Consider the following 23,033-nt stretch of genomic DNA (forward strand, 5'->3'; position numbering starts at 1 on the left):
ATGGGATACAATGACTTGAGGTGTAGAATGCTCGAGAGTGTTAATAAGAGGGGTCGCTTTTTAAAATTATTTAGGAATGATTTATGGAAAACTACATAGGAAATCATCAGGGAAACTGCTGACAGATCTGGGCCATAATGGTAATGGGAAGCAGTCAAAAGATCGACAGACCGCAGAACCCAAATATCAGCATCAGACGTCTTCCCCCGTGATGAACACTCATCAGGGAAATGAGGCATGCACAGCATATCAAGTCGTTTTTAGAATAAAGTGCCTACCAAGGAGGGCTCGATCCAGGATTCGGATGGCAATGGTCATCAAGGTCCAGCATTTATTGCAAATATCTGCAGAACTAGACACCACATATTTATTAGATAAGTAAAAAATGCAGAATAGAAGACAAAATGACACTTTCCAAAGTATTCCTTAACCCCTTCAGGACTGCCATTTTTCACCTTAAGGACCAGGCCATTTTTTGCATATCTGGCCAGTGGCACTTTATGTGGTGATAACTAACGCTTTTACTTATCCAGGCCATTCTGAGATTGTTTTCCCGTCACATATTGTACTTCATGACAGTGGTAACTGAGTCAAAATATTTAATTTTTATTTAAAATAAATAAAAAATACCAAATTTAACAAAAATTTCAATTTATCAGCTTTTAAAACAGATAGTGATACCTCCTAAAATAGTTATTACTTTACATTCCCCATATGTCTACTTCATGTTTGGATAATTTGGTAAATGACATTTAATTTTTCGGGGACGTTACAAGGCTTAGAAATTTAGAAGCAAATCTTGACATTTTTAAGAAAATTTCCAAAACCCAATTTTTAAGGACTAGTTCAGGTCTGGAGTCACTTTGTGAAGCTTACATAATAGAAACCACCCAAAAATGACTTTTACAAACTTTAACCCTTTAGGTGTTCCACAAGAATTAAAAAAAAAAAAGGAAAATGTTTTTCAGTTGTAGCTGTTTTGGTACCGGTTTTATTATTTTTTTTACAATGTTCATCTGACAGGCTAGATCATGTGGTATTTTCCCAGAGCAGGTTGTTACGGACAAGACATTACCAAATAGGACTACTTTTTTTGGCTGTTTATTTCAGTTTTACATAAAGCATTTTTGAAAAAAAAAAATGATTTTTTAGTGTCTCCATATTCTGAAAGCCATCTTTTTAAAAAAATTTTAGGGGCTCATTTTGCTCGGTAAGAGACAACAATTTGATTGGTACTATTTTAGGGTGCATGACTTTGATCGCTTGGTATTACACTTTGTGATATAAAGGTGACAAAAATTGCTTTTGTGACAGTTTTTATTTTTTCTTCTTACGGTGTTCACCTGAGGGGTTAGGTCATGTGATATTTTTATAGAGCAGGTTGTTATGGATGTGGCAATACCTAATATGTCTACTTTTTTTTCATTTATTTAAGTTTTACACAATAAATGCATCTTTGAAACAAAAATTTTTTAGTGTCTCCATATTCTGAGTGCCATAGCTTTTTTATTTTTTTTGGGCAACTCTTATGAAGGGTCTCATTTTTTGCGGGATGAGATGACGGTTTGATTGGTACTATTTTAGAGTGCACATGACTTTTTGATCACTTGGTATTACACTTTTTGTGATTTAAAGTGACAAAAAAAAATGCTTTTTTGACTTTTTTTTAGTGTTCATCTGAGGGGTTAGGTCATGTGATATTTTAATAGACCTGGTTGTTACAGACACGGCAATACCTAATGTCTACTCTGGGACTTCAACTACTGGATCTGATCCCCTCTTCAATGCATTACAATACAACATGTATTGTAATGCATTGGCTGTCAGCTTTTATGCTGACAGCCTGCCTGTAAGACCCAGCCTAAGGACTGGATCTCACAGGCTTCCGTAGGAGGCAAGCCCCGATGCCTATGGAAGGCATCAGTCTTGCCTTCTCTGCCATCGTGTCCCTGCACCCTCCGCGGTCAGCTTTGACCATGGCATAAGAGGGGTTAATACGTAGTCATCTGTCTCTTCACCGATCGGGCGTATGCAGCAGGGACCCGGCTGTCAGTGACTGCCAGTTCCGTGCCGCTGATCGGGCGGTTGGTCACTTTCTGGCTACTGTTGAGCAATGTGCATGTAAGAGGACTACATGGTGCCTTTTCTATATTTCATAAGGTATGCCCCCTGGTTTGCCAAGTCTTTTCTGCTGTCCGCACAGAATGTGGTCCTGTGAAATAAGTGTCCTTTATAGGGAAATCATCCTCCCACGCAGAACGCGTTTTCCATACTGGACATACTCGTCTGAAAGAGGCCTTGTTGTGGCTATTTTGGCCACACAAGGAAGAGCCCTATTGAATATTTAAGAGTAACTAAACTTTGAATTCACTTTTTGGTAAAATGTCTTTAATACTTTCTGTAATGTACTTTATTATTGCACTTTTAATTTATAATAGCGATATCCCCCCCTAAGGCTACTTTCACACTCGCGTTTGGTGCGGATCCATCATGGATCTGCACAGATAGATCCGTTTAGATAATACAACCGTCTGCATCCGTTCAGAACGGATCAGTTTGTATTATCTTTAACATAGCCAAAACGGATCAGTCTTGAACACCATTAAAAGTTAATGGAGGACGGATCAGTTTTCTATTGTGCCAGACTGTCATAGAAAACTGATCCGTCCCCATTGACTTACATTGTGTGTCAGAACAGATCCGTTTGGCTCAGTTTCGTCAGACGGACACCAAAGCGGACAGTAGACAGAACGGAGGCAAATTGCTGCATTCTGAGCGGATCCTTTTCCATTCAGAATGCATTAGGGCAAAACTGATCTGTTTTGGACCGCTTGTGAGAGCCCTGAACGGATCTCACAAACGGAAAGCCAAAACACCAGTGTGAAAGTAGCCTAAAGCGCACCTTTCCCTGTGTGCTTAAAATCCACTTTTCTGTACACTGCTGACTTGTCAGCGGTGTACGGAGTACAGGTACAGAGAAAGGTGCGCTTTGGTGGGATATCTATTAAAAATTAAAAGTGCAATAATAAAAAGGAGATTTTTTTTGTGAAACTCACCTGTAAAATCTTTTTTACGTCTTTTCCATTGGGGGACACAGACCATGGGTATAGCCTAGGTCATTACTAGGAGGAGACACTATGCAAATAAAAAAAGAAAAGCTCCTCCTCCCTGGGCTATACCCCCATGTTCCACCGGGAGGAGCCCAGTGCGTGCAAAAGCAGTAGGAGAAAGAGACCAAAGCCATAGAGACCAGAACAGAATACCGCCATCGGACCGAAAACCTTCAGGACCTGAAGAACTAAACCAACCCTTCCTACAACAGGTAAGAATGGGAGGGGAGCTGTGTCCCCCAATGGAAAAGACGAGAAAAAGATTTTACAGGCGAGTTTTAACAAAAAATCTCCTTTTCTCGCACATTCCATCGGGGGACACAGATCATGGGACGTCCTAGAGCAGTCCATGGGGTGGGGAAAAAACAGCACCTCCAGGAGAAAACGCCCAGTGGTCAAACAGGAACCACCGCCTGCAATACCTTGCGCCCAAGGACAGCATCAGCCGATGCCAAAGAGTGCAACTGGTAAAACTTTGTAAAAAGGTATGCAAGGAAGACCAGGTGGCCGCCTTACAAAGTTGAGATGCCGAGGCGCGATTACGCCTAGCCCAGGAGGCCCCCCCCGCCCTGGTGGAGTGCGCGGTAACCCCAGCTGGGGGAACCCTGCTACGGGCACGATAAGCCGTGGCAATAGCCGACCGAATCCATCGGGCTACCGAGACCTTGGAAGCCGCCAGACCTTTACGAGGTCCGTCCGGAATCACGAAAAGGCAATCCGTACGGCGGAAAGAGGCAGTAACCGACAGGTACACACGCAGAGCCCGGACAACGTCCAGGGAATGGAGAGCGTGCTCCTTGCGGTTTGCCGGAGATGGACAAAAAGAGGGCAGGACTATATCTTCATTAAAAGGTGGAAGGCGGAGACCACCTTGGGCAAAAATGAAGGGACCGGACGCAGCACCGCCTTATCCTGATGGAAGACCAAAAAGGGCTCCCTACAGGAAAGCGTGGCCAGCTCAGATACCCTCCTGATCGAGGTGATCGCCACCAAAAACACCACCTTCCAGGTGAGAAAATTCAAAGAAACCTCCTTCAAAGGGAGCCGCCTGGAGGGAAGACAGAACCAAGTTCAAGTCCCAGGGGGGGGCAGGGGAGGAACATACGGAGGGAGCGAATGCGCCACCCCTTGTAGGAAGGTCCTCACTGGACCGAGCAGAGCCAGGGATCGCTGAAAGAAAATGGCCAGAGCAGAGACCTGACCCTTTAGAGAGCTCAACGACATCCCCATCTCAAGAACCGACTGGAGAAAGTAGAGGACCACCGGAACCGAGAAAGGAAGGGGAAAAACACCCAGACAAGAAAGGCCTTCCAGGTACGATAGTATATACGGGATGAAACTGGTTTTCTGGCCTTGATCATGGTCTTCACCAGAGTCCGAGAAGCCCCTCTTCTTCAGGATGGCGGTCTCAACAGCCACGCCCGGGGGCGATGAGAATGGTCGGAATCCCTTCCAACGTGATCTTGCGAAGGACCTTCGGTAGCAGAGGCAGATGTGGAAAGACATAAAGGAGAGGGAAGCCTCGCCACGGAGACACCAACGCATCCACTCCGTACGCCTCCGGGTCGCGAGCACAGGCCAGAAACGTGGGAACCTTGTTGTTGAGCCTGGACGCCATCAGGTCGACACCCGGGCGCCCCCACCTGCGACAGATGTACTCGAAAACTTCCGGATTTAAGGACCACTCTCCTGGATCCACCGTGTTGCGTCTGAAAAAGTCCACCTTCCAATTGTCAATCCCCGGGATGTACACTGCCGACAGTACTGGAACATGGGTCTCCGCCCACTGGAGGATCCTCTCCGCCTCCTGCATCACCGTCCGGCTGCGGGTCCTACCCTGGTGGTTGACGTAAGCCACGGCTGTGGCATTGTCCGACTGGACCCTTACCGGGAGACCTGCCAGGAGATGAGTCCAGTGAGAAAGGGAGAGGAAAATTGCTCTGAGCTCCAGCACGTTGATCGGAAGGCGGACCAAAGCCCTTGCACCGTCCGGGTCTGTAGAACAGTACCCCAACCTAGGAGGCTGGCGTCGGTGGTGACGACTGTCCAGGAGATCGGAAGAAAGGACCTCCCTGAGATCAAGTTTTGGGGGGACAGCCACCACAAGAGGTCCGCCCGAACCAGAGGATGCAGACTGACTCGAGATGTCAGACCGCGCGACGTCCTGTCCCAAAAGGACAGAATCGCCCGCTGTAGAGGCAGAGTGTGAAACTGGGCAAAGGGGACGACCTCGAAGGAGGCCACCATCAGCCCCAGAACCCTCATGCACTCCCGGATGGAGAGTCGTCGGGAGCGCAGTAGGAGAGATACCGATTCCTGAATTCGAGAGGACTTGGAACTCGGAAGGAATACCCGAGCTGCCGTGTTGTCCAGAACCATCCCTAGGAAGGTCAACCTCTGTGAGGGGAGAAGAGATGACTTCTGGGCATTGATCAGCCAGCTGAACTGCTCCAGAGTCTGAACCGTGATCCGGACACTGTCCCTGGCCTGGGGAAGGGAGGAAGCCTTTATCAGCATGTCGTCCAGATAGGGCAACAGAGATATGCCCCTGGTACGGAGAAGCGCCAAGATCTCCGTAAATACCCGAGGGGCCGTAGCCAGTCCAAAGGGCAGGGCGACAAACTGGTAATGCTGCCCGCCGACAACGAAGCGCAGAAACCTGTGGTGAGATTCTGCTATAGGGACATGCAAATAGGCGATTTGTATGTCCACCGACGCGAGGAATTCCCCTGGAAAAGGAGAAGCAATAACGAATCAGAGGGACTCCATCCGGAACCTCCGGATCCGCAGAGACCTGTTAGACAGCTTCAGATCTAGAACAGGACGCACCGATCCCTCCTTCTTTGGCACCACGAATAGGTTGGAGTAGAAACCTGCGCCTTGCTCCTCCAAGGAGACTGGAACAATCACACTCCCCTGTCCAAAAGGGAAGAGACCGCCTGCAAAAGAGCCGAGGCCCGGACTGGATCCCCTGGAACCCGAGAAGAGAAGAAACGCTCCGGAGACCTGGAAGCGAATTCTATTTTGTAACCAGATGTTACAATTTCCAGGGCCCAGACATCCTGGATATGATCTCTCCAGACCTGTTGAAAGGAGAGCAATCGCCCCCCCACTGTAAGAGGTGGGGGCACCCCTTTAGGCGGAAGACTGCTTGGGAGCAGCAGGGCGGGCTGACTGTGGCAGCCAGGAAGGCTGGGGCTTAAAGGCAGGTTTCTTACAGGAGTCTTGAGAGACACCCTGGAAGGGGGCCGCCGATCTGGAAGAGGAGAAGCGACAAAAGGACTGGTTCCTAGAACCGGAGGACCGACCTCCAAAAGGTGCGCTTGGATCTAGATTGGGGCAGGTTGGTACTCTTGACCCCCATCGCGTCCGAGATGATCTCGTTCAGCTTAGCACCAAAAAGCCGGGAACCCGAAAAGGGGAGGTTAGTGAGGGAACGCTTAGAGGAAGCGTCAGCGTCCCAAACCTTCAACCAGACTTCTCTACGCTGTGTGACCGAAAGGGCGGAGATACGCGTAAAAAGAATGCGAACATCAAAGGAAGCTTCGCAGAGAAACTGTCGCCTGAGACATCTGGAGAACAAAATTAAGGGTACTTTTCCACTTGCGGCAGGACGGATCCGACAGGCTGTTCACCATGTCGGATCCGTCCTGCGGCTATTTCGCCGTGCCGCCGCTCCGTCCCCATTGACTATAATGGGGACGGGGGCGGAGCTCCGGCGCAGCACGGTGAAAGCCACCGGACTAAAAAGCCTGACATGCAGTAATTTTAGTCCGGCGGCCTTTTGCCGTGCACCGCCGGAGCGCCGCCCCCATTATAGTCAATGGGGACAGAGCGGCGGTGCGGCTAAATAGCTGCAGGACGGATCCGACATGGTGAACAGCCTGTCGGATCCGTCCTGCCGCAAGTGTGAAAGTAGCCTTAAGGTGTCCGCAGAGGTATCATGCTCCACCAGGTCCTGATGGTGGCGCTGCAACCATACGGAAAGCGCTCTGGATACCCAGGCCGAGGCAAAAGCGCCTGCCAGAGTGAAGATGGCTTTTGACAGAGAATCCAAACACCTGTCAACTGCATCCCGTAGGAACGAACCATCCAAGACCGGAATGGCCGGGAATTCCTGGCTACCAGCGGAAGGAGATTCCCCCTGGATATCAAACGTATCCCGAACCGCCACCACCAAGTCTGCAGCCATAGTGGACAGTTTGGGCGAGGGCTCCAGCTCTGTGTCCTCGTCAGAACTGGATCTTTCCCCTTCCGATCTATGTTCCCTGCGAGGCGGGGAAGTGTCTGAACGGGCCTCTAGGCGAGGAGGGGAAGCAGAATCATCCGAGGAAGGATGCTGCTGTGTACGCTGCCTCTTAGTGGTTGAGCGTCCTCTGGGGGAACCACTGGGAAGCGGTATGGTGTTAGCCGCAGGATCCGTAGACGCCATGCGCTCCATGAAGGCTAGGTGGCTCGAGAGACTTGGGCTAAGTCAGCAGCCGCCCTAGAAATGGCAGAGGCCCAGGAGGGTTCCGCGGGCTCCGACAGGGTGAAGGGAGGACTGGGCTGAGGGGGAGGAGGGACGAGAGGATGATCCTGTCCAGAGGCAAGGCAAGAGTCACAGGATCCAGAGACCGAAAGTGGTAAGCAGCAAACCTTACATAGCCCCAGAGGGGCCGACTTGGATTTCTGTGAGGCCCCAGGTTTTGGCATGATGGCGGTAATCCAGCAATGGAAGGGGCCAGGGTCTCCTACCGTACCTGCAGCACGCAACCAGGAAGAGTGGAGCCGGAGCAGCCGAGAGCGCTGAGCCGGAAGTAGCAGAAGACAGAGCGCCACCCACAAATCGCGCCAGAAGGCGCGAAACCCGCGCGGGATATATGAAAATAATAAGACGCGGCTGACCGGAAGGGTAGGAGTCCGACCCCTAGACACCGCCGAGGGAAGCCGTGAAGTAGCCGCTCATGTAGCGATGCCCCAGACAGGTATCCTCTCCCCCCTCAAACCCCCCCACCAAGCAGTCCTAGCGTCACACCGGGAGACAGGGGAGGCAGTGTACTTATCTGCGTCCTGTAGTCTTCGCCCTCAAATCCACACCAGCGGAGGTCACCTCTCAGTCAGCTGGCACAAAGAGTGGCAGTGAACTGGAGGAGGGCAGGAAGGTGACCCCGAATCTGGTAGGCCGCCGGAGCTGCAGATCGAGCCCGGTTCCACTTAACTTCTGGGGGAGGGTGGGAGGTAGCCGTGGACGTCAATTCGACCCCGGCGCTTGCTCCACCAAGAGACCAGGGAAGCAGAATTGCGACCCTGCGTCCACAGCAAAAAAATAAACAGGAGTAGAAAGAATGTCATCCTCCTTATCCGACACTAAGCAAGAACTGGGGTCCTCCCGGTGGAACATGGGGGTATAGCCCAGGGAGGAGGAGCTTTCTTTTTTTATTTGCATAGTGTCTCCTCCTAGTAATGACCTAGGCTATACCCATGGTCTGTGTCCCCCAATGGAATGTGCGAGAAAGTACATTACATAAAGTATTATTAGAGCATTAGGGATATTTTACCAAAAAGTTAATTTAAAGTTTAGTCACTCTTTAATTCTGAATGTTTATCTGCAAAAGGCTCAGATGTGTATCTGCAGTAGAAATCCGATGGTCAAATGTGGATTTTTCTGACAAAATCTGCCATGCAAACATGCTCTTAAAATGGGTTGTCATCAGGATAGGTCATCAATATCAGATCAGCTGGGGTCCAGCAACGGGCACCCCCACTATTCTGCTGTTTGAAGAGACTGCTTTCCATGTAAGCGCCTGTTCACTACACTGCACATCGTCTCGAAGTGCAGTGTTAGGGTCCATTCGCACGTCTGCAATTTCGTTCCGCATTTTGCGCAACGGAATTGCGGACCCATTCATTTCTATGGGGCAGCACGATGTTCTGCCTGGATACGGAATTGCGGACCCACACTTCTGGGTCCGCAATTCCATTCCCGAAAAAATATAGAACATGTCCTATTCTTGTCCGCAATTGCGGACAAGATTAGCCATTTTCTATTAAGTGCTGGCGATGTGCGGTCCGCAAAACACACACGGACGTGTGAATGGACCCCTAGGCCTCATGCACACGACCATAGTTATGGTCCGCATCCGAGCCGCAGTTTTTGCGACTCGGATGCGGACCCATTAACTTCAATGGGGCCGCAAAAGATGCAGACAGCACTCCGTGTGCTGTCCACATCCGTTGCTCTGCTCTGAGGCCCCGCAAAAAAAAATATAGCATGTCCTATTCTTATCCGTTTTGTGGACAAGAATAGGCATGTCTATAATGGGCCACCCGTTCCGCAAATTGCGGAAGGCACACAGGTGGCTTCCATTTTTTGTGGATGCGCGGTTTGCGGACTGCAAAAAACAGCACGGTCGTGTGCATGAGGCCTAATGGTGAGTACGCTCTCCAGTCAGTCAAATGGAGCAAATACTTGTAATTACACTTCGCTGCCGCTCTACAGGAGATGACTGGCAGTGTAAAGACCAGGAGAAGGCGCTCGCATGGAGCACCGCCTCCTCGTCAAATAGATTGGCGGGATCCTGGATGTCAGACCCCTGCCGATCAGATATTAATGACCTTTCCTAACGATAGGTCATCATTAAATATGGCAGGACAACCCCTTTAACAGCTTGCCCTGCTCTCAGCTGAGAAGTGGATACAACTGTATTCAGTCCAGGTAATCCTGTTAGCTAAAGCCACCAGTACTCCAGCCTGATACACTTACTGATATTTGTGTGGCTGCTGCTGCGTTTATCACAGTGTATTGTAAAGACACATGGGGTTGTATGCTGGTCTTTGAAATATCCAGCGCTGCCGGACAATGTGACTAACCTTTGACGAGGTGCAGGCCTCTTTGTAAATTAGGCACATCCTCCAGCTGTCCATGCGCCGGAGTGAAATCTACAGAAGCCCGGATAATTGTGACGGTGGCATTTAAAAAAAATTGCATGCATGAGGGTTGCACTTTTTTTTTTTTTATATACCAAAATAGAGGCGCAGGGAGATAAATCTCCCCTATAGTTTCAATGGGCTTCACTGGTGCAATCTTAGAGGGAAGGAAAACGCATTTGAGTACTGCAGCAAACTACTTCGCAGGGAAGATTTATGAAAACTGGAGTAAAGTAAAGTTGGCTTACTTGCCCACAGCAACCAATGCAGTTCTACTTTACACCAGTTTGACAAATCTCCCCCAACATCTCTAAAAACTGTAAAAATGCCCTTCAGAATGAGAATCTATCCATAAAATAATGTTTACCTGCAGCATCTCCGAACATCGTCATAATCGGTCATATCGATATCAAACACCAGTTCCTTTTCCTGAGCTTGAAAGGTTCCTGACTTCACAGAGTTGTGCATGCTGGGCTGCAAGAATACTACATCATTAGAGTCTTATCGACTGACAATAGTAACAAAACAAAACAAAAAAAAAGCACATAATCCACTGCCCAATAGTCCAACCATTTAAGGGAATCGGTCACCCTCCCTTTGGCCTATTATCTACAGTAATATACGAGTAGTTCTGCCGGTAAGGAGTCCAGATGATTATTTTTATTTTATTTTCCTAGTGCCCCCTGTATTGCGATACTCGAAAACCATGCGAAAAAATAAACCAAAAAAGCCACGTGCATTCCGCATTTTAAAAAATGGCGAATCGCGCTGTTTTTATTTTTCTGTTCGTGATTTTTTTTTTATATTTTAATAGTTTGGACTTTTCTGACGTGGCGATATGTTTATTTATTGTTTATATATTTTATATGTGAAATTGGGAAAGGGGGGATTTATACTTAATATTTTGGTGTTTTTTTTTTTACACTTTATTTAATAACCATTTCCCCCCTTAGGGACTAGAACCTGGATCTTTTCATCCCTTTTCCTATTTACCCTAATAGAGCTCTATCAGGGTGAATAGGACCTCACACTCTCCCTGCTGCCCTGTGCACACAGCAGCAGGGAGGTTACCATGGCAGCCAGGGCTTCAAGTAGCATCCTGGATGCCATGGAAACCGATCAAAGCCCCAGGATTACACTGCTGGGGCTCCAATCAGAAGCTGCCACTGCCACCAATGAGGAGGAGGGGACCCTGTGGCCACTGCCAGCAATGTTTTTAATACTGGGGGGTTGAGAGGGGCAGACGCACTGTGCCACCAATGATGATTTTAATGGGGTGGGAAGGTTGAGGGCGCACTGTGCCACCAATGATAATTACCCCTTAATACAGGTGGCAGCTACTGGCAGCAGATCAGCGGGAGTTAACCCCTCAGGTTAACCTGTAGCGCCCAGTGATGTCCCTGCACTTACTATTTTTCCTGGGCGCTGCTCCGTTGTGCCCCATTACTGTCTCCTGCTCCATATGCTAATTACTATCAGAGCAATGGGGAGGAGACCTCAGCTTCTCTAGTGGGCGTTCCTTCTCCCTGGCTGTAGCGCTGTCCAATTGCAGGACAGCAAGAAGGAACGCCCAGGAGAGAAGCTGAGGTCTCCTCCCCATTGCTCCGATAGTAATTAGCATATGGAGCAGGAGAGGAGACAGTAATGGGGCACAGCGGGCGAATGGAGCGGTGCCAAGGAATATTAGTAAGTGCAGGGACATCTCTGGGTGCCGCTCTGTGTAGTGTTGTGCATTTTCATAAGTGTACAATGTATCTGATGATACTATATTCAATATGGATGATCATTGCCTTTAACAACATGCGATCAGCATGAACCTGGAAAAAACCAAGATGGGTTCATAGCAAGTTCAATGTGTTAAAAGTGAATATATAGAGAAGACTATACTTTTATTATTGTTTAGAGACATGGATTTATCTATACTGGTTTCTCTAAACTTGTCTGAGGAACAATGGGTGTTTCATGGCTAAACCATGATCTGATAAGAGACGTCCATAAAACACATCTGGTGTGGAACAGATATCTATTCATATATTCACATATAGATATATATATATATATATTCCTGTGTGCATTTATTTAGCGTTTGAACTAGTTAATGATTCATATATACTATGCAATATTGATGTATTATAACCAAATATTATTAATGTATCTTTATATGTCTGTATCTCACTGAGAGGATATATTCTAGGGGGATATAGAATTGTATTTAAGTGGAAATTTCTTAAATAGGGTCTATTTTAGAGGAGCTGATGTTATTTCAAACATCATCACTTAATCGCTGAGACAGTTAAGATACACAAACCAGAAGAACCCTTATCTGCCCCATAAATTCAGGGATTAGGGAAACTTCTGATAAGGCCAGTCAGTCTGAGCAAAGTGTCAGAAAGAGTCCCTCCTAATTGATTTAAGGTGTGAAAGGGCAAAGTTTAAGTGGTAATAAAACAAGCAATATAATATGTTAATTCTTAAAATATTCAAAATTGTTAGGTGATACAACAGTGCCATCAAGTGGTAGATGGGCAGAAGTTTCTTAGGAATGTCAATTAGATGACATCATCCCCATGTTTAACATACGTCACACCCACCTTATCTAATTGGTAATCCCTAATCAAAGAGGGGATGGGCATAGATAAGGATTGGGATATCTGATCCAGTTTTGGGAGATCAGGACACTTCACAAACTTCACAAAAAGAAAAACTTCACAAGGACTTCTTCACAAGGAACATTTCACAAAGATTCATTCATCAGCATCACTTCACACGTCAGGAACGTACTGCAGGACGGGACATATCTAAATTTTGGAAAGCTGGGTCCATTCTAAAAGTTCTTTATCCCAAAGCCAGGGGTAATGTATAATCTATTTCATTTGCAGTAATTATAAATCGCTCCAATTGGCATATAGTTGAGACCCCATTATTAGTGGGTCAATAATGTTAAAACAATAATTTTATGGGAAATTCTAATGGACGTGCACATCATTAGAATTCCTGTAATATTGATATCAGAGTGGAATCTCTGATCGGATATTATTATCCGTAGTTAGGCCAACGGGCGTATTTATAAGGTGTCTCTTACTGCCATATTCTTTGATTGAGCATAAGGGATTTTCCACAGATTCATTTCTATTGTTTTGTTGTTATTGTTACATTATAATATTTTAATAATCTGTAATAATTTGATAATTTGAATAACATTGTATTGTACTTGGTGTACTAAATTAAGTGAGCCCGGCGTAAACGGCGGAGCATCATCTTGTGGTCAATTTTGATATTATCCTTGTATGCATTTGTATACCATTTTTACTGCATGTATTTATTTGTAATAAATTATATTTTATATAATTAATTGCACCCTGTTTCATTATCTGCACAAATTAACTTTAGATCTCGTCAATAAAAGAACTGGCGTTTATATGTCCGCCAATTAAATTTTTAATTTTTCATATTTCATAAAAAATATGAAATCATAATTTTTATGATTTCATATCTTATATGAAATAAATACCCGACCAGTAGCCTAATACTTAGTCTGGACCCAGGAAAAGTCCTATCATTGGTGGCGCAGTGCGCCCGCCTCTCCTCCGCCCCTCTCTCCTCATTGGTGGCAGCAGCAGCACAGGGGGAGAGGGAGAGACTGCTTCCTTCTTCCCTGTGCTGCTGAGGGAACCAGCACGCTCATGTTCAGAGATACTAGACTGCGCAGCCCAGTTATTGAAAAAATGGAAATCCCGGTATCGTATTGATACCGGGACAAAAGTATCGATTGGGTATCGAAATTTCGATACCTGCAACAACCCTACGGGGGAAAGTAGGAAAATTAAAAAAATAAATAGTGATCTGGACTCATTATCTGTAGTACTACTCATGTATTAATGTAGATATTGGGGTGACATTCCTTTTAAATGTATGAAAAGGAATCATGTGGATAGTGTAAGCCTCTCCTGTGTGGTATGATGATCAAGCTGTGGAGGAAAAATGGGGGAGATTTACTAAGCTAAATGCTGAAGAAGGCTAGAATTGCCAAAGGTTGAGCCAGCCAGGGTGTTTAACACCTCACTAGTCAAGGGGTCATGGCTTAGATTGTAGCACAGAGTCAGGCTGGGTTCACACCTGAGCGTATTCGATAAGCGCTTTTTACAGCCGTTTTTATCGGGCAAAAAAAAGCAAACGCCCATTTAGGCGCGTTCCCGCTGAAGTCTACTATGGGCGGGAACGCGTGACAATACGCCCCCAAAGAAGCTCCTGTACTTCTTGGGGCGTTTTACAGCGCGTTCCTGCCCATAGGGAAACATTGGTTTTTGCCTGTTGAGCATTTTACAGCGTTTAGGAACGCACTGGGAGTTCACATCACTGTTATTTTTCCATTCTTCTGCTCAGGGAAAGAAAAAAAAAAAAAAAGGATCCCGTAAAAAACTGATAGACGGAAATGGCTCAAATGGATGTGCACAAGACTGGATTCACAGCACATTATCATTTTCCGTTCTGCTGATCTATCTAAAGAACAGAAAAAACACATCCTGTATTTTATGCATCCATTATGCCCAGCTACGCACATTTTGCATCCGTTTGAGCCATTTCAATCTGAGATCTATTTTTTTTTTTTACACAGAAGAAAAAAGTCCTGCATGCAGTTGGTTATGGGCAGCTAAGCCAGATTTCCTCCCACCGGATTCCTACCAAACGGATAAGGAACTCCCCTCGATATCAAGACATATTAGTATGAGGAAGATTGCAGGGAAGCAAAATCAATAGATAATATTGGACCCCCATTTACTGGATACTTGGAGAAACAATGTATGGCATATGCATGTAGTACTGCACATAGATTTGTCTATTCCGAGCAGTGGTTGATGTGCCAATTTTTGGGCCTATAGTTAAAGAGCATCTGTCACCGATCAACCCTATTAAACAAGTATCATGGTGTATTAAATGACCCAGTCTTCTCCTCCCGGATAAGGCTGACATCATCAGTGCGTGCGCAGTGCAGATCTCAGAGCAGGGAGAAGTTCCCGAGATCAACTGCGCATACGCCGACTAAAGTCTCACTGGCACAAGTGCAAGATTTCAGGGTCAGGCATCCTAACAGTGCGGATGCCTAGTACGGTCAATCAGGCCATGATTTTAAGTGGCTATGAGGAAGAGGAGGAGAAGCGGTGCTCCAAGGAGCTAGGTCAGCCCCTCGGTGCTCTGATCGCCTCATTTCGTAAGTATAAGGCTCTGTTCACACGTCCGCAAGTGTGGTCCGAAATTGTGCGGAACGGGTGCGGACCCATTAATTCTCTATGGGCTGGAAGAAATACGGACAGCACACCGCAGCTCCGGTAAAAAATAAAGCAAGTCCTATTCTTGTCTGCAATTGCGGACAAGAATAGGCATTTCTATGGGGGTGCTGGCCGGGTGTGTTGCGGATCCACAATGCACTACGGACCTCTGAATGGAGCCTAAGGGATAATTATGCTGCAAGGCAGCAATAGAGGGCTCCTTTAATTCACCATGATCAACCCTAGCAGGCAGCATGCCGGGATTCAAAGGGCTGATCATGGTGACAGATGCTCTATAATTCGGACCACGGGTCTTTGGAATCTCTCTCTACATTGAAACTTGTGCTTGTAATGAAATTATAATAATGACCTTGTGCGAATACACTGCGCCTATGTCTATTTTGTAGGGATTCATCTTCTGCATCTCCTTCTCAAGCTCATTCATGTTATTGAAGGACTGATATCGCACGTATATGTCATCCTTCAAGGTGAAGCTGAACTCCCTGTTTGGGAAGTAGTTCTTCACGACTGCAATACAGACAAAAGCAGATTACAAAATGAGGATGAATCCCACCTTCAGTAACCACGCAGACAACTCTCAGCCTCCATTCCAGTATTTTTATTCATTTAAAAAAACATGAAAATATAAAGATAAAATACACTGAAAAGAGCAGAATGTGACATCCTACTACAGCTACCCGTCAGAATATACAGTATTAGATATCTAGATATTGGATGCCAGAGTTTTTTTTAGGGGATGGAAAACTAAATACATATATAAAGCCCAACTTAAAAGCAGACGACATATGCAACAGCACACTAGAAACATGGATATGGGCTCGTGGACAAACGTATTTTCTTTCCGTGTTTTTTTTTTCGCGGCCCGTATGCAGAACCATTCAATTCAATGGGTCCGCAAAAAAAAAAAAAACCTGACCATGGCAGCCAGCCTATCATGTGCCCTCCAGCCTCTCATCAGCCCCCCCCCCCAGCCCCTCCCTCCACCTCTGGTAACAAACCCACCCCCCTCCCTCCCCAGTATTAATCATTGGTGGCAGTGGCCACAGGGTCCCCCTTTGTCCTCTCCCCCCCCCCCCCCCCCATCATTGGTGGCAGTGGGCAGTTCCGATCGGTTACCATGGCAGCCAGGACGCTACTGAAGTCCTGGCTGCGATGGTATGTTAGTGAGCAGCATTATACTCACATGCGCCACGATCGCCGGGAGCTCCTTCTTCTCATAGGTCTGAGCGCTGCACAGACAGAAGGAGCGCCCGGCGGCCACGGCGCACGTGAGTATAATGCTGCTCACTAACATACCATGGCAGCCAGGACTTCAGTAGCGGGACTCCTGGCTGCCATGGTAACCGATCGGAGCCCGAGCATTACACTGCTGGGACTCCGATCGGAACTGCCCACTGCCACCAATGCAGACAAACATTCCCGGCACCCGACCTCTGACAGGACGTTGTGATCCGCGCGGATCACATCATGCAGTCATAGGGGACGGGATATGGCAGGCACATTGGTATTCAGGCATTCATTGGTGGCGCAGTGGGGAGGGAGGGACTCCTCTCCTTCTCCACTGTGCCGGCTCAGGAAACCATGGTGCGCGCCGAGAGCGCATCTTTGAAAACCGGCTGACAAATACCCAAGCGCCAGGACCAAATACCTGGTCGCCATGGCGACCTGGGATTTGTCGAGCCCTGCTGTAATATACCGTAATACTGTCCAGTGCTAGGCAGCAATACTGTAATATACCGTAATACTGTCATGTACTAGGTAGTAATGCTAGCAAGTAAATAGCCAGTTGTTGAAATTGACATTTTGGAAGAAATATAAGCAAGCATAGGGTTAAAGCTTGATGTGACGCCAGCCATAGGTGTATGGGCACCTTGGAGGCCCCCATACATATTAGTCTATTGCGTATCTATTGCTATGAATTACGCCTGATCCTTCCGTTCTGGGAGATAAGCCGTCAGCAGCTTTCTTCTCTCTCAGGAGATAGAACCGCCACCCGACAGCTACAGAAGGTGTATGTGTACAGTGGTTGCCGAACTATAAAAAGCTCATTTAAGGCCTCTTCCACACGAGCCTGACGGATTGGTTCCGGATGTGTTCAGTGAAACTCGCACCATTTTGATTTTGCACGCAAGTTCAGTCAGATTTGTCTGCGATTGCGTTCAGTTTTTTTTCATGCAGGTGCAATGGGCTTTGATGCGTTTTTCACGCGTGATAAAAAAACTGAAGGTTTACAAATAACATCTCTTAGCAACCATCAGTGAATAATGCATCGCATCCGCACTTGCTTCCGGACGTAATGCGTTTACTAAAGCCCCATTCACTTATATGGGGTCAGGGCTGCGTGAAAAACACAGAATATAAAACATTGTGTTTTTCACGAAACGCAAAAATGATGCGTGGAAAAAAAACGTACACAGACTCATTGACATGAATGGGCCAGGATTCAGTACGGGTGTGGGGGGGAAGTCACTCGTGAGAAAGGGGCCTTAGTTCTGGCTGGAAAAGTGTCTAACATAAAAAATAAAAAAAACACCTATTCGCTGCTCCGTTCCTGAGTCTTCTGGTCCTCAGGCCCGTCAGTGGTCACGTGCTGCCAGGGGACATGACACGGATGGGAAGTCACACTTCCGGTCAGCAGCGGTCTGGTGGAAGGTGCAGGGATGACGGCCTCAGCGATGAACGGGTGTCTTTTTTCTTCTTCTTTATGTTAACACTTTCCTGGCCATAACTTAAAGGGGTTGTCTCATCATAGACAATAGGGGCATATTGCCAGGATACACTGGGACCCGCACCTATATAGAGACTGGAGCCCCGCAAGGTGGCGGCTGGAGGACTCCGGTCCGGCCACCACCAAGCAGGCTCCCCATAGAAGAGAATAGGAGTGTACCGTGCATGCGCGGCCCCCGCTCCCATTCATTTCTATGGGGCCGATGGAAATAGCCGAGCCAGCGCTGGGCTATTTTTACCCGTCTCATAGAAAATGAATAGTGGGCGGCTGCGCATGCGCGGTGCGCACTCCTTCACTTACGGGGCTCCATTCTCGATATAGGTGCAGGTCCCAGCTGTGGGACCCGCACCTCTAAGACAATGCGGGCATATCCTAGCAATATGCCCCCATAGTCCATGATGAGACAACTCCTTTAAATTGGTTTTTGTGGTCAGACAACCCCTTTAAGGCTGTGTCCACATTTTCACTGGAAACTCGGTTAAAGGGGTTGTGAGAAAGAAACCGACAACACAGGGATAGCGGCTGTGATCACTACTTACCCGGCAGATGCCCCAGTAGCAGTATGACATCATCTGATGTGACGTCAGCGGTGCCGCAGGATCTGTCAGGTAAGGGTATGTTCAGACCAGCTTTAAGTAATCCGGCAAAGCCAGAAAAAGCTGCGACACACCGGATCCCCAAGGACTACAGCGAGATCCGATCGGTCTCCTGCAGAAAAGCCAGGTCTATGCCGGACAATGAGTCCTACACGCACAACTTCTCCTCCAACTGAAACCAGCCAGATCCCAGTGCAGTCAGCGGGGACCCGGCGGTCCACAGCATCAGTATACACGGTTCTGGATCCGGCAAAGCACTGAGGTCTGTCAGGGGTGCACCTAGCCTGAAACCTAGCCCCTTTGCCACAATGAAAGCGCTCATTGCCCTTCTGCTGCCCCCTCTTGCCACTACCTAGTGCTGCCTGAGGCGATCATGGGTGGTGCACCCCTGGTCTCTGTGGGAACACAGACCGGGTAAAGGAGCAGGCATTCAGGAAGACTAGGCGGGCGCTGCAATATGGGGATACTAGTGATGTCCTCTCACCGCCCCCGTAGTTGAGCCATCTGTAGTACTGGTAGTAGGGGAAGAGCTTCTTGTAGTAGAGCTTCAGCAGGTCCGGCAGGCTGGCCGGGTCATACACCGAGATGTCCATGCGGCAGCACCACAATCACCCAGACTCTGACAGCAGCAGCAGCAGCACAAACTGCGCGGGAAACACCAGATCACGCCCACCGGGACCAAAACCTTTACGTCACTTCCCGTTCCCACCAGAAGCATCATGGGAGATGTAGTCTTTCTTTCTAAATATAGTCAGAACGCGGCCCGAGAGGAATGGAATACAAGGCGTTGTTCAGAAGAAACAACCCTTCATCCTGGAGCTACAGGCGGCTGATATAAGACAGAGAGACCCTGGCCAATGCTGGACCAGTATGACACGTAGCCGCTAGATGGCGATGTATTTCTACCATCAGTCTGACCCCTCGATACCAGCGGTTTATTTACATCAGAACCGCTCGTCCTCCAGACAGCTGTGAGGTCAATGTCTCTAAAGCATACAATGGAATGGAAAAATTATGAAAAATACAGGGACAGACTTCAAAACGCAGAGAAAAGTGTGAGTGAATGGCTGATATTCACACTGCATTGCGGTCATATAGTTCATGTTTGGTTCCGTTTTAGTGAAAGCTATAGTCAACTATAAGGCCTCTTTCACACTTGCGTCAGAGGATTCCGGCAGGCAGACGCGGATCCGTCTGACAAATGCATTAAAATACCGGATCCGTCTCTCCGGTGTCATCCAGAAAAATTGATCCGGTATTTATTTGTTTCACAGATTTAAAGGTCTGCGCGTGCGCGGACCGGAAGAATGGATCCGTCAATGCGGCAATTTTAATGAATTACCACTAATACATTTCAATGGAAATGAATGCCGAATCCGGCAAGTGTTCAGGATTTTTAGCCGGAGAGAAAAAAAAATTGTGGGCCAAAAAACGTGGGACTGAACTGATGTATCCTGAACGGATTGCTCTCCATTCAGAATGCATTAGGATAAAACTCAGTTTTTTTCCGGTATTGAGCCCCTAGGATGGAACTCTATACCGGAAAAGAAAAACGCTAATGTGAAAGTACCCTAATATACACTGCTCAAAAAAATAAAGGGAACACAAAAATAACACATCCTAGATCTGAATTAATTAAATATTCTTCTGAAATACTTTGTTGTTTACATAGTTGAATGTGCTGACAACAAAATCACACAAAAATAAAAAAATGGAAATCAAATTTTTCAACCCATGGAGGTCTGGATTTGGAGTCACACTCAAAATTAAAGTGGAAAAACACACTACAGGCTGATCCAACTTTGATGTAATGTCCTTAAAACAAGTCAAAATGAGGCTCAGTAGTGTGTGTGGCCTCCAAATGCCTGTATGACCTCCCTACAACGCCTGTGCATGCTCCTGATGAGGTGGCGGACGGTCTCCTGATGGATCTCCTCCCAGACCTGGACTAAAGCATCTGCCAACTCCTGGACAGTCTGTGGTGCAACGTGACGTTGGTGGATAGAGCGAGACATGATGTCCCAGATGTGCTCAATTGGATTCAGGTCTGGGGAACGGGCGGGCCAGTCCATAGCATCAATGCCTTGGTCTTGCAGGAACTGCTGACACACTCTAGCCACATGAGGTCTAGTAAAAAGAGATACTTAATCACCAATCCGCAAAAGATCTGCTGCAGGTCCGAGGAGTGTTGTGGGGTCGATCACACTTTCATAAAATGTACATAAAGGGTTCGGACCGCACGTGTCGTAAATAGACGGTATAAAACAGTTTTTTTTTCCTGCAACTTATAAAAGAATACAATAGTGTAAATCCGTATGGTTGTGCTGCCCTGTAATGCACAGATTGTACTTACACGGCACTCCACCAACAACAGGCGTATCAAAGATATCCTCCGCAGCTTGTTTAATCCTTCGCGGCGAAGGTCCACATTCACACGCCAGTAGACAGGGCTCAAACACGGACTTAATTACAGCACACACCAAGTGAGTCTGCTAGTGCTCCCAACTTCTTTTGATTCAGAAATTTCTGTGGATACAAGTGACTCCCACCATAGTGAAGCTCCGATAACTATTTAAAAGGTTTATTCAGTACATACTTACAAACATGCACTTAAAAATCCCAGCGTCTTTTGCCTTGCCCGACCCAGGTTTCGCTCCTTGAGCTTCGTCAGGGGCACACATCATCTCTCCCTCCCCCTTCTCTTTTATTTAGTGGATTAGCGTTAATCAAGCACCTGATGTGCTGCTCAAAACGCCTCCTCTTTTTTTCTTTCACTTGACCCTACAATTGTATCTCTTAATTCTCAATGGGAAAAACCGCAGATCTCTCGGCCCTAATTCACAAGGGAGTAGTTGTTCTACCAACTTCTGTAGCTATTTTAAAACTGCTTGCAGATCAAAATCTACATTAAGACCCCCCCGGTTGTAGCGTACTAAGTTCATATATCCACCTGCTTTCTTTTTTGTTAACTTTATCTAAAAAACTACCTCCCCTCCAATGGTTTTGTACTAATTCTACCCCCATGAATTTTAATCCCTCTGGATTTTTTTGGTGATATCTTTGATACGCCTGTTGTTGGTGGAGTGCCGTGTAAGTACAATCTGTGCATTACAGGGCAGCACAACCATACGGATTTACACTATTGTATTCTTTTATAAGTTGCAGGATATCCATAAATAGGACATCTGCAGACCTCGGTACCTTTTTGAAGGGAGAAAGAGAAAAAAAAACTGTTTTATACCGTCTATTTACGACACGCGCGGTCCAAACCCTTTATGTACATCACATGTGATCTAGCATTGTCTTGTATTAGGAGGAACCCAGGGCCAACCGCACCAGCATATGGTCTCACAAGGGGTCTGAGGATCTCATCTCGGTACCTAATGGCAGTCAGGCTACCTCTGGCGAGCACATGGAGGGCTGTGCGGCCCTCCAAAGAAATGCCACCCCACACCATTACTGACCAATGCCAAACCGGTCATGCTGGAGGATGTTGCAGGCAGCAGAACGTTCTCCACGGCGTCTCAAGGCTCTGTCACGTCTGTCACATGTGCTCAGCGTGAACCTGCTTTCATCTGTGAAGAGCACAGGGCGCCAGTGGCGAATTTGCCAATCTTGGTGTTCTCTGGCAAATGCCAAACGTCCTGCACGGTGTTGGGCTGTAAGCACAACCCCCACCTGTGGATGTCGGGCCCTCATATCACCCTCATGGAGTCTGTTTCTGACCGTTTGAGCAGACACATGCACATTTGTGGCCTGCTGGAGGTCATTTTGCAGGGCTCTGGCAGTGCTCCTCCTGTTCCTCCTTGCACAAAGGCGGAGGTAGCGGTCCTGCTGCTGGGTTGTTGCCCTCCTACGGCCTCCTCCACGTCTCCTGATGTACTGGCCTGTCTCCTGGTAGCGTCTCCATGCTCTGGACACTACGCTGACAGACACAGCAAACCTTCTTGCCACAGCTCGCATTGATGTGCCATCCTGGATAAGCTGCACTACCTGAGCCACTTGTGTGGGTTGTAGACTCCGTCTCATGCTACCACTAGAGTGAAAGCACCGCCAGCATTCAAAAGTGACCAAAACATCAGCCAGAAAGCATAGGAACTGAGAAATGGTCTGTGGTCACCACCTGCAGAACCACTTCTTTATTGGGGTGTCTTGCTAATTGCCTATAATTTCCACCTGTTGTCTATCCCATTTGCACAACAGCATGTAAAATTGATTGTCACTCAGTGTTGCTTCCTAAGTGGACAGTTTGATTTCACAGAAGTGTGATTGACTTGGAGTTACATTGTGTTGTTTAAGTGTTCCCTTTATTTTTTTGAGCAGTGTATATATATAGTGCCCTGTAGCAAGGGTTCATTGGACTATGGACATTTGTGGATATTTGCCCTTATTGCTACTATGC

The 23,033-nt window shown here is 47.2% G+C and overlaps 1 protein-coding gene across 1 annotated transcript in view; it reads right to left on the minus strand.

Annotated features, from left to right (window-relative positions):
* Positions 1–19,286, minus strand: part of PRIM1 (DNA primase subunit 1) — a 40,080-nt gene extending 20,794 nt beyond the window's left edge. The window contains exons 1-4 of the mRNA XM_040425681.1: positions 19,116–19,286; positions 15,657–15,814; positions 10,387–10,493; positions 279–352 (exon numbers count right to left, since the gene is read on the minus strand). Of these exons, the coding sequence (XP_040281615.1) occupies positions 279–352; positions 10,387–10,493; positions 15,657–15,814; positions 19,116–19,224 (448 nt within the window). The 5' untranslated portion in view covers positions 19,225–19,286. The remainder of the gene's footprint in view (positions 1–278; positions 353–10,386; positions 10,494–15,656; positions 15,815–19,115) is intronic.
* Positions 19,287–23,033: the final 3,747 nt, after the last annotated feature.

Source organism: Bufo bufo, chromosome 3, assembly GCF_905171765.1.
Source record: "Bufo bufo chromosome 3, aBufBuf1.1, whole genome shotgun sequence".
In the NCBI taxonomy this organism is placed as follows: Eukaryota; Metazoa; Chordata; class Amphibia; order Anura; family Bufonidae; genus Bufo; species Bufo bufo.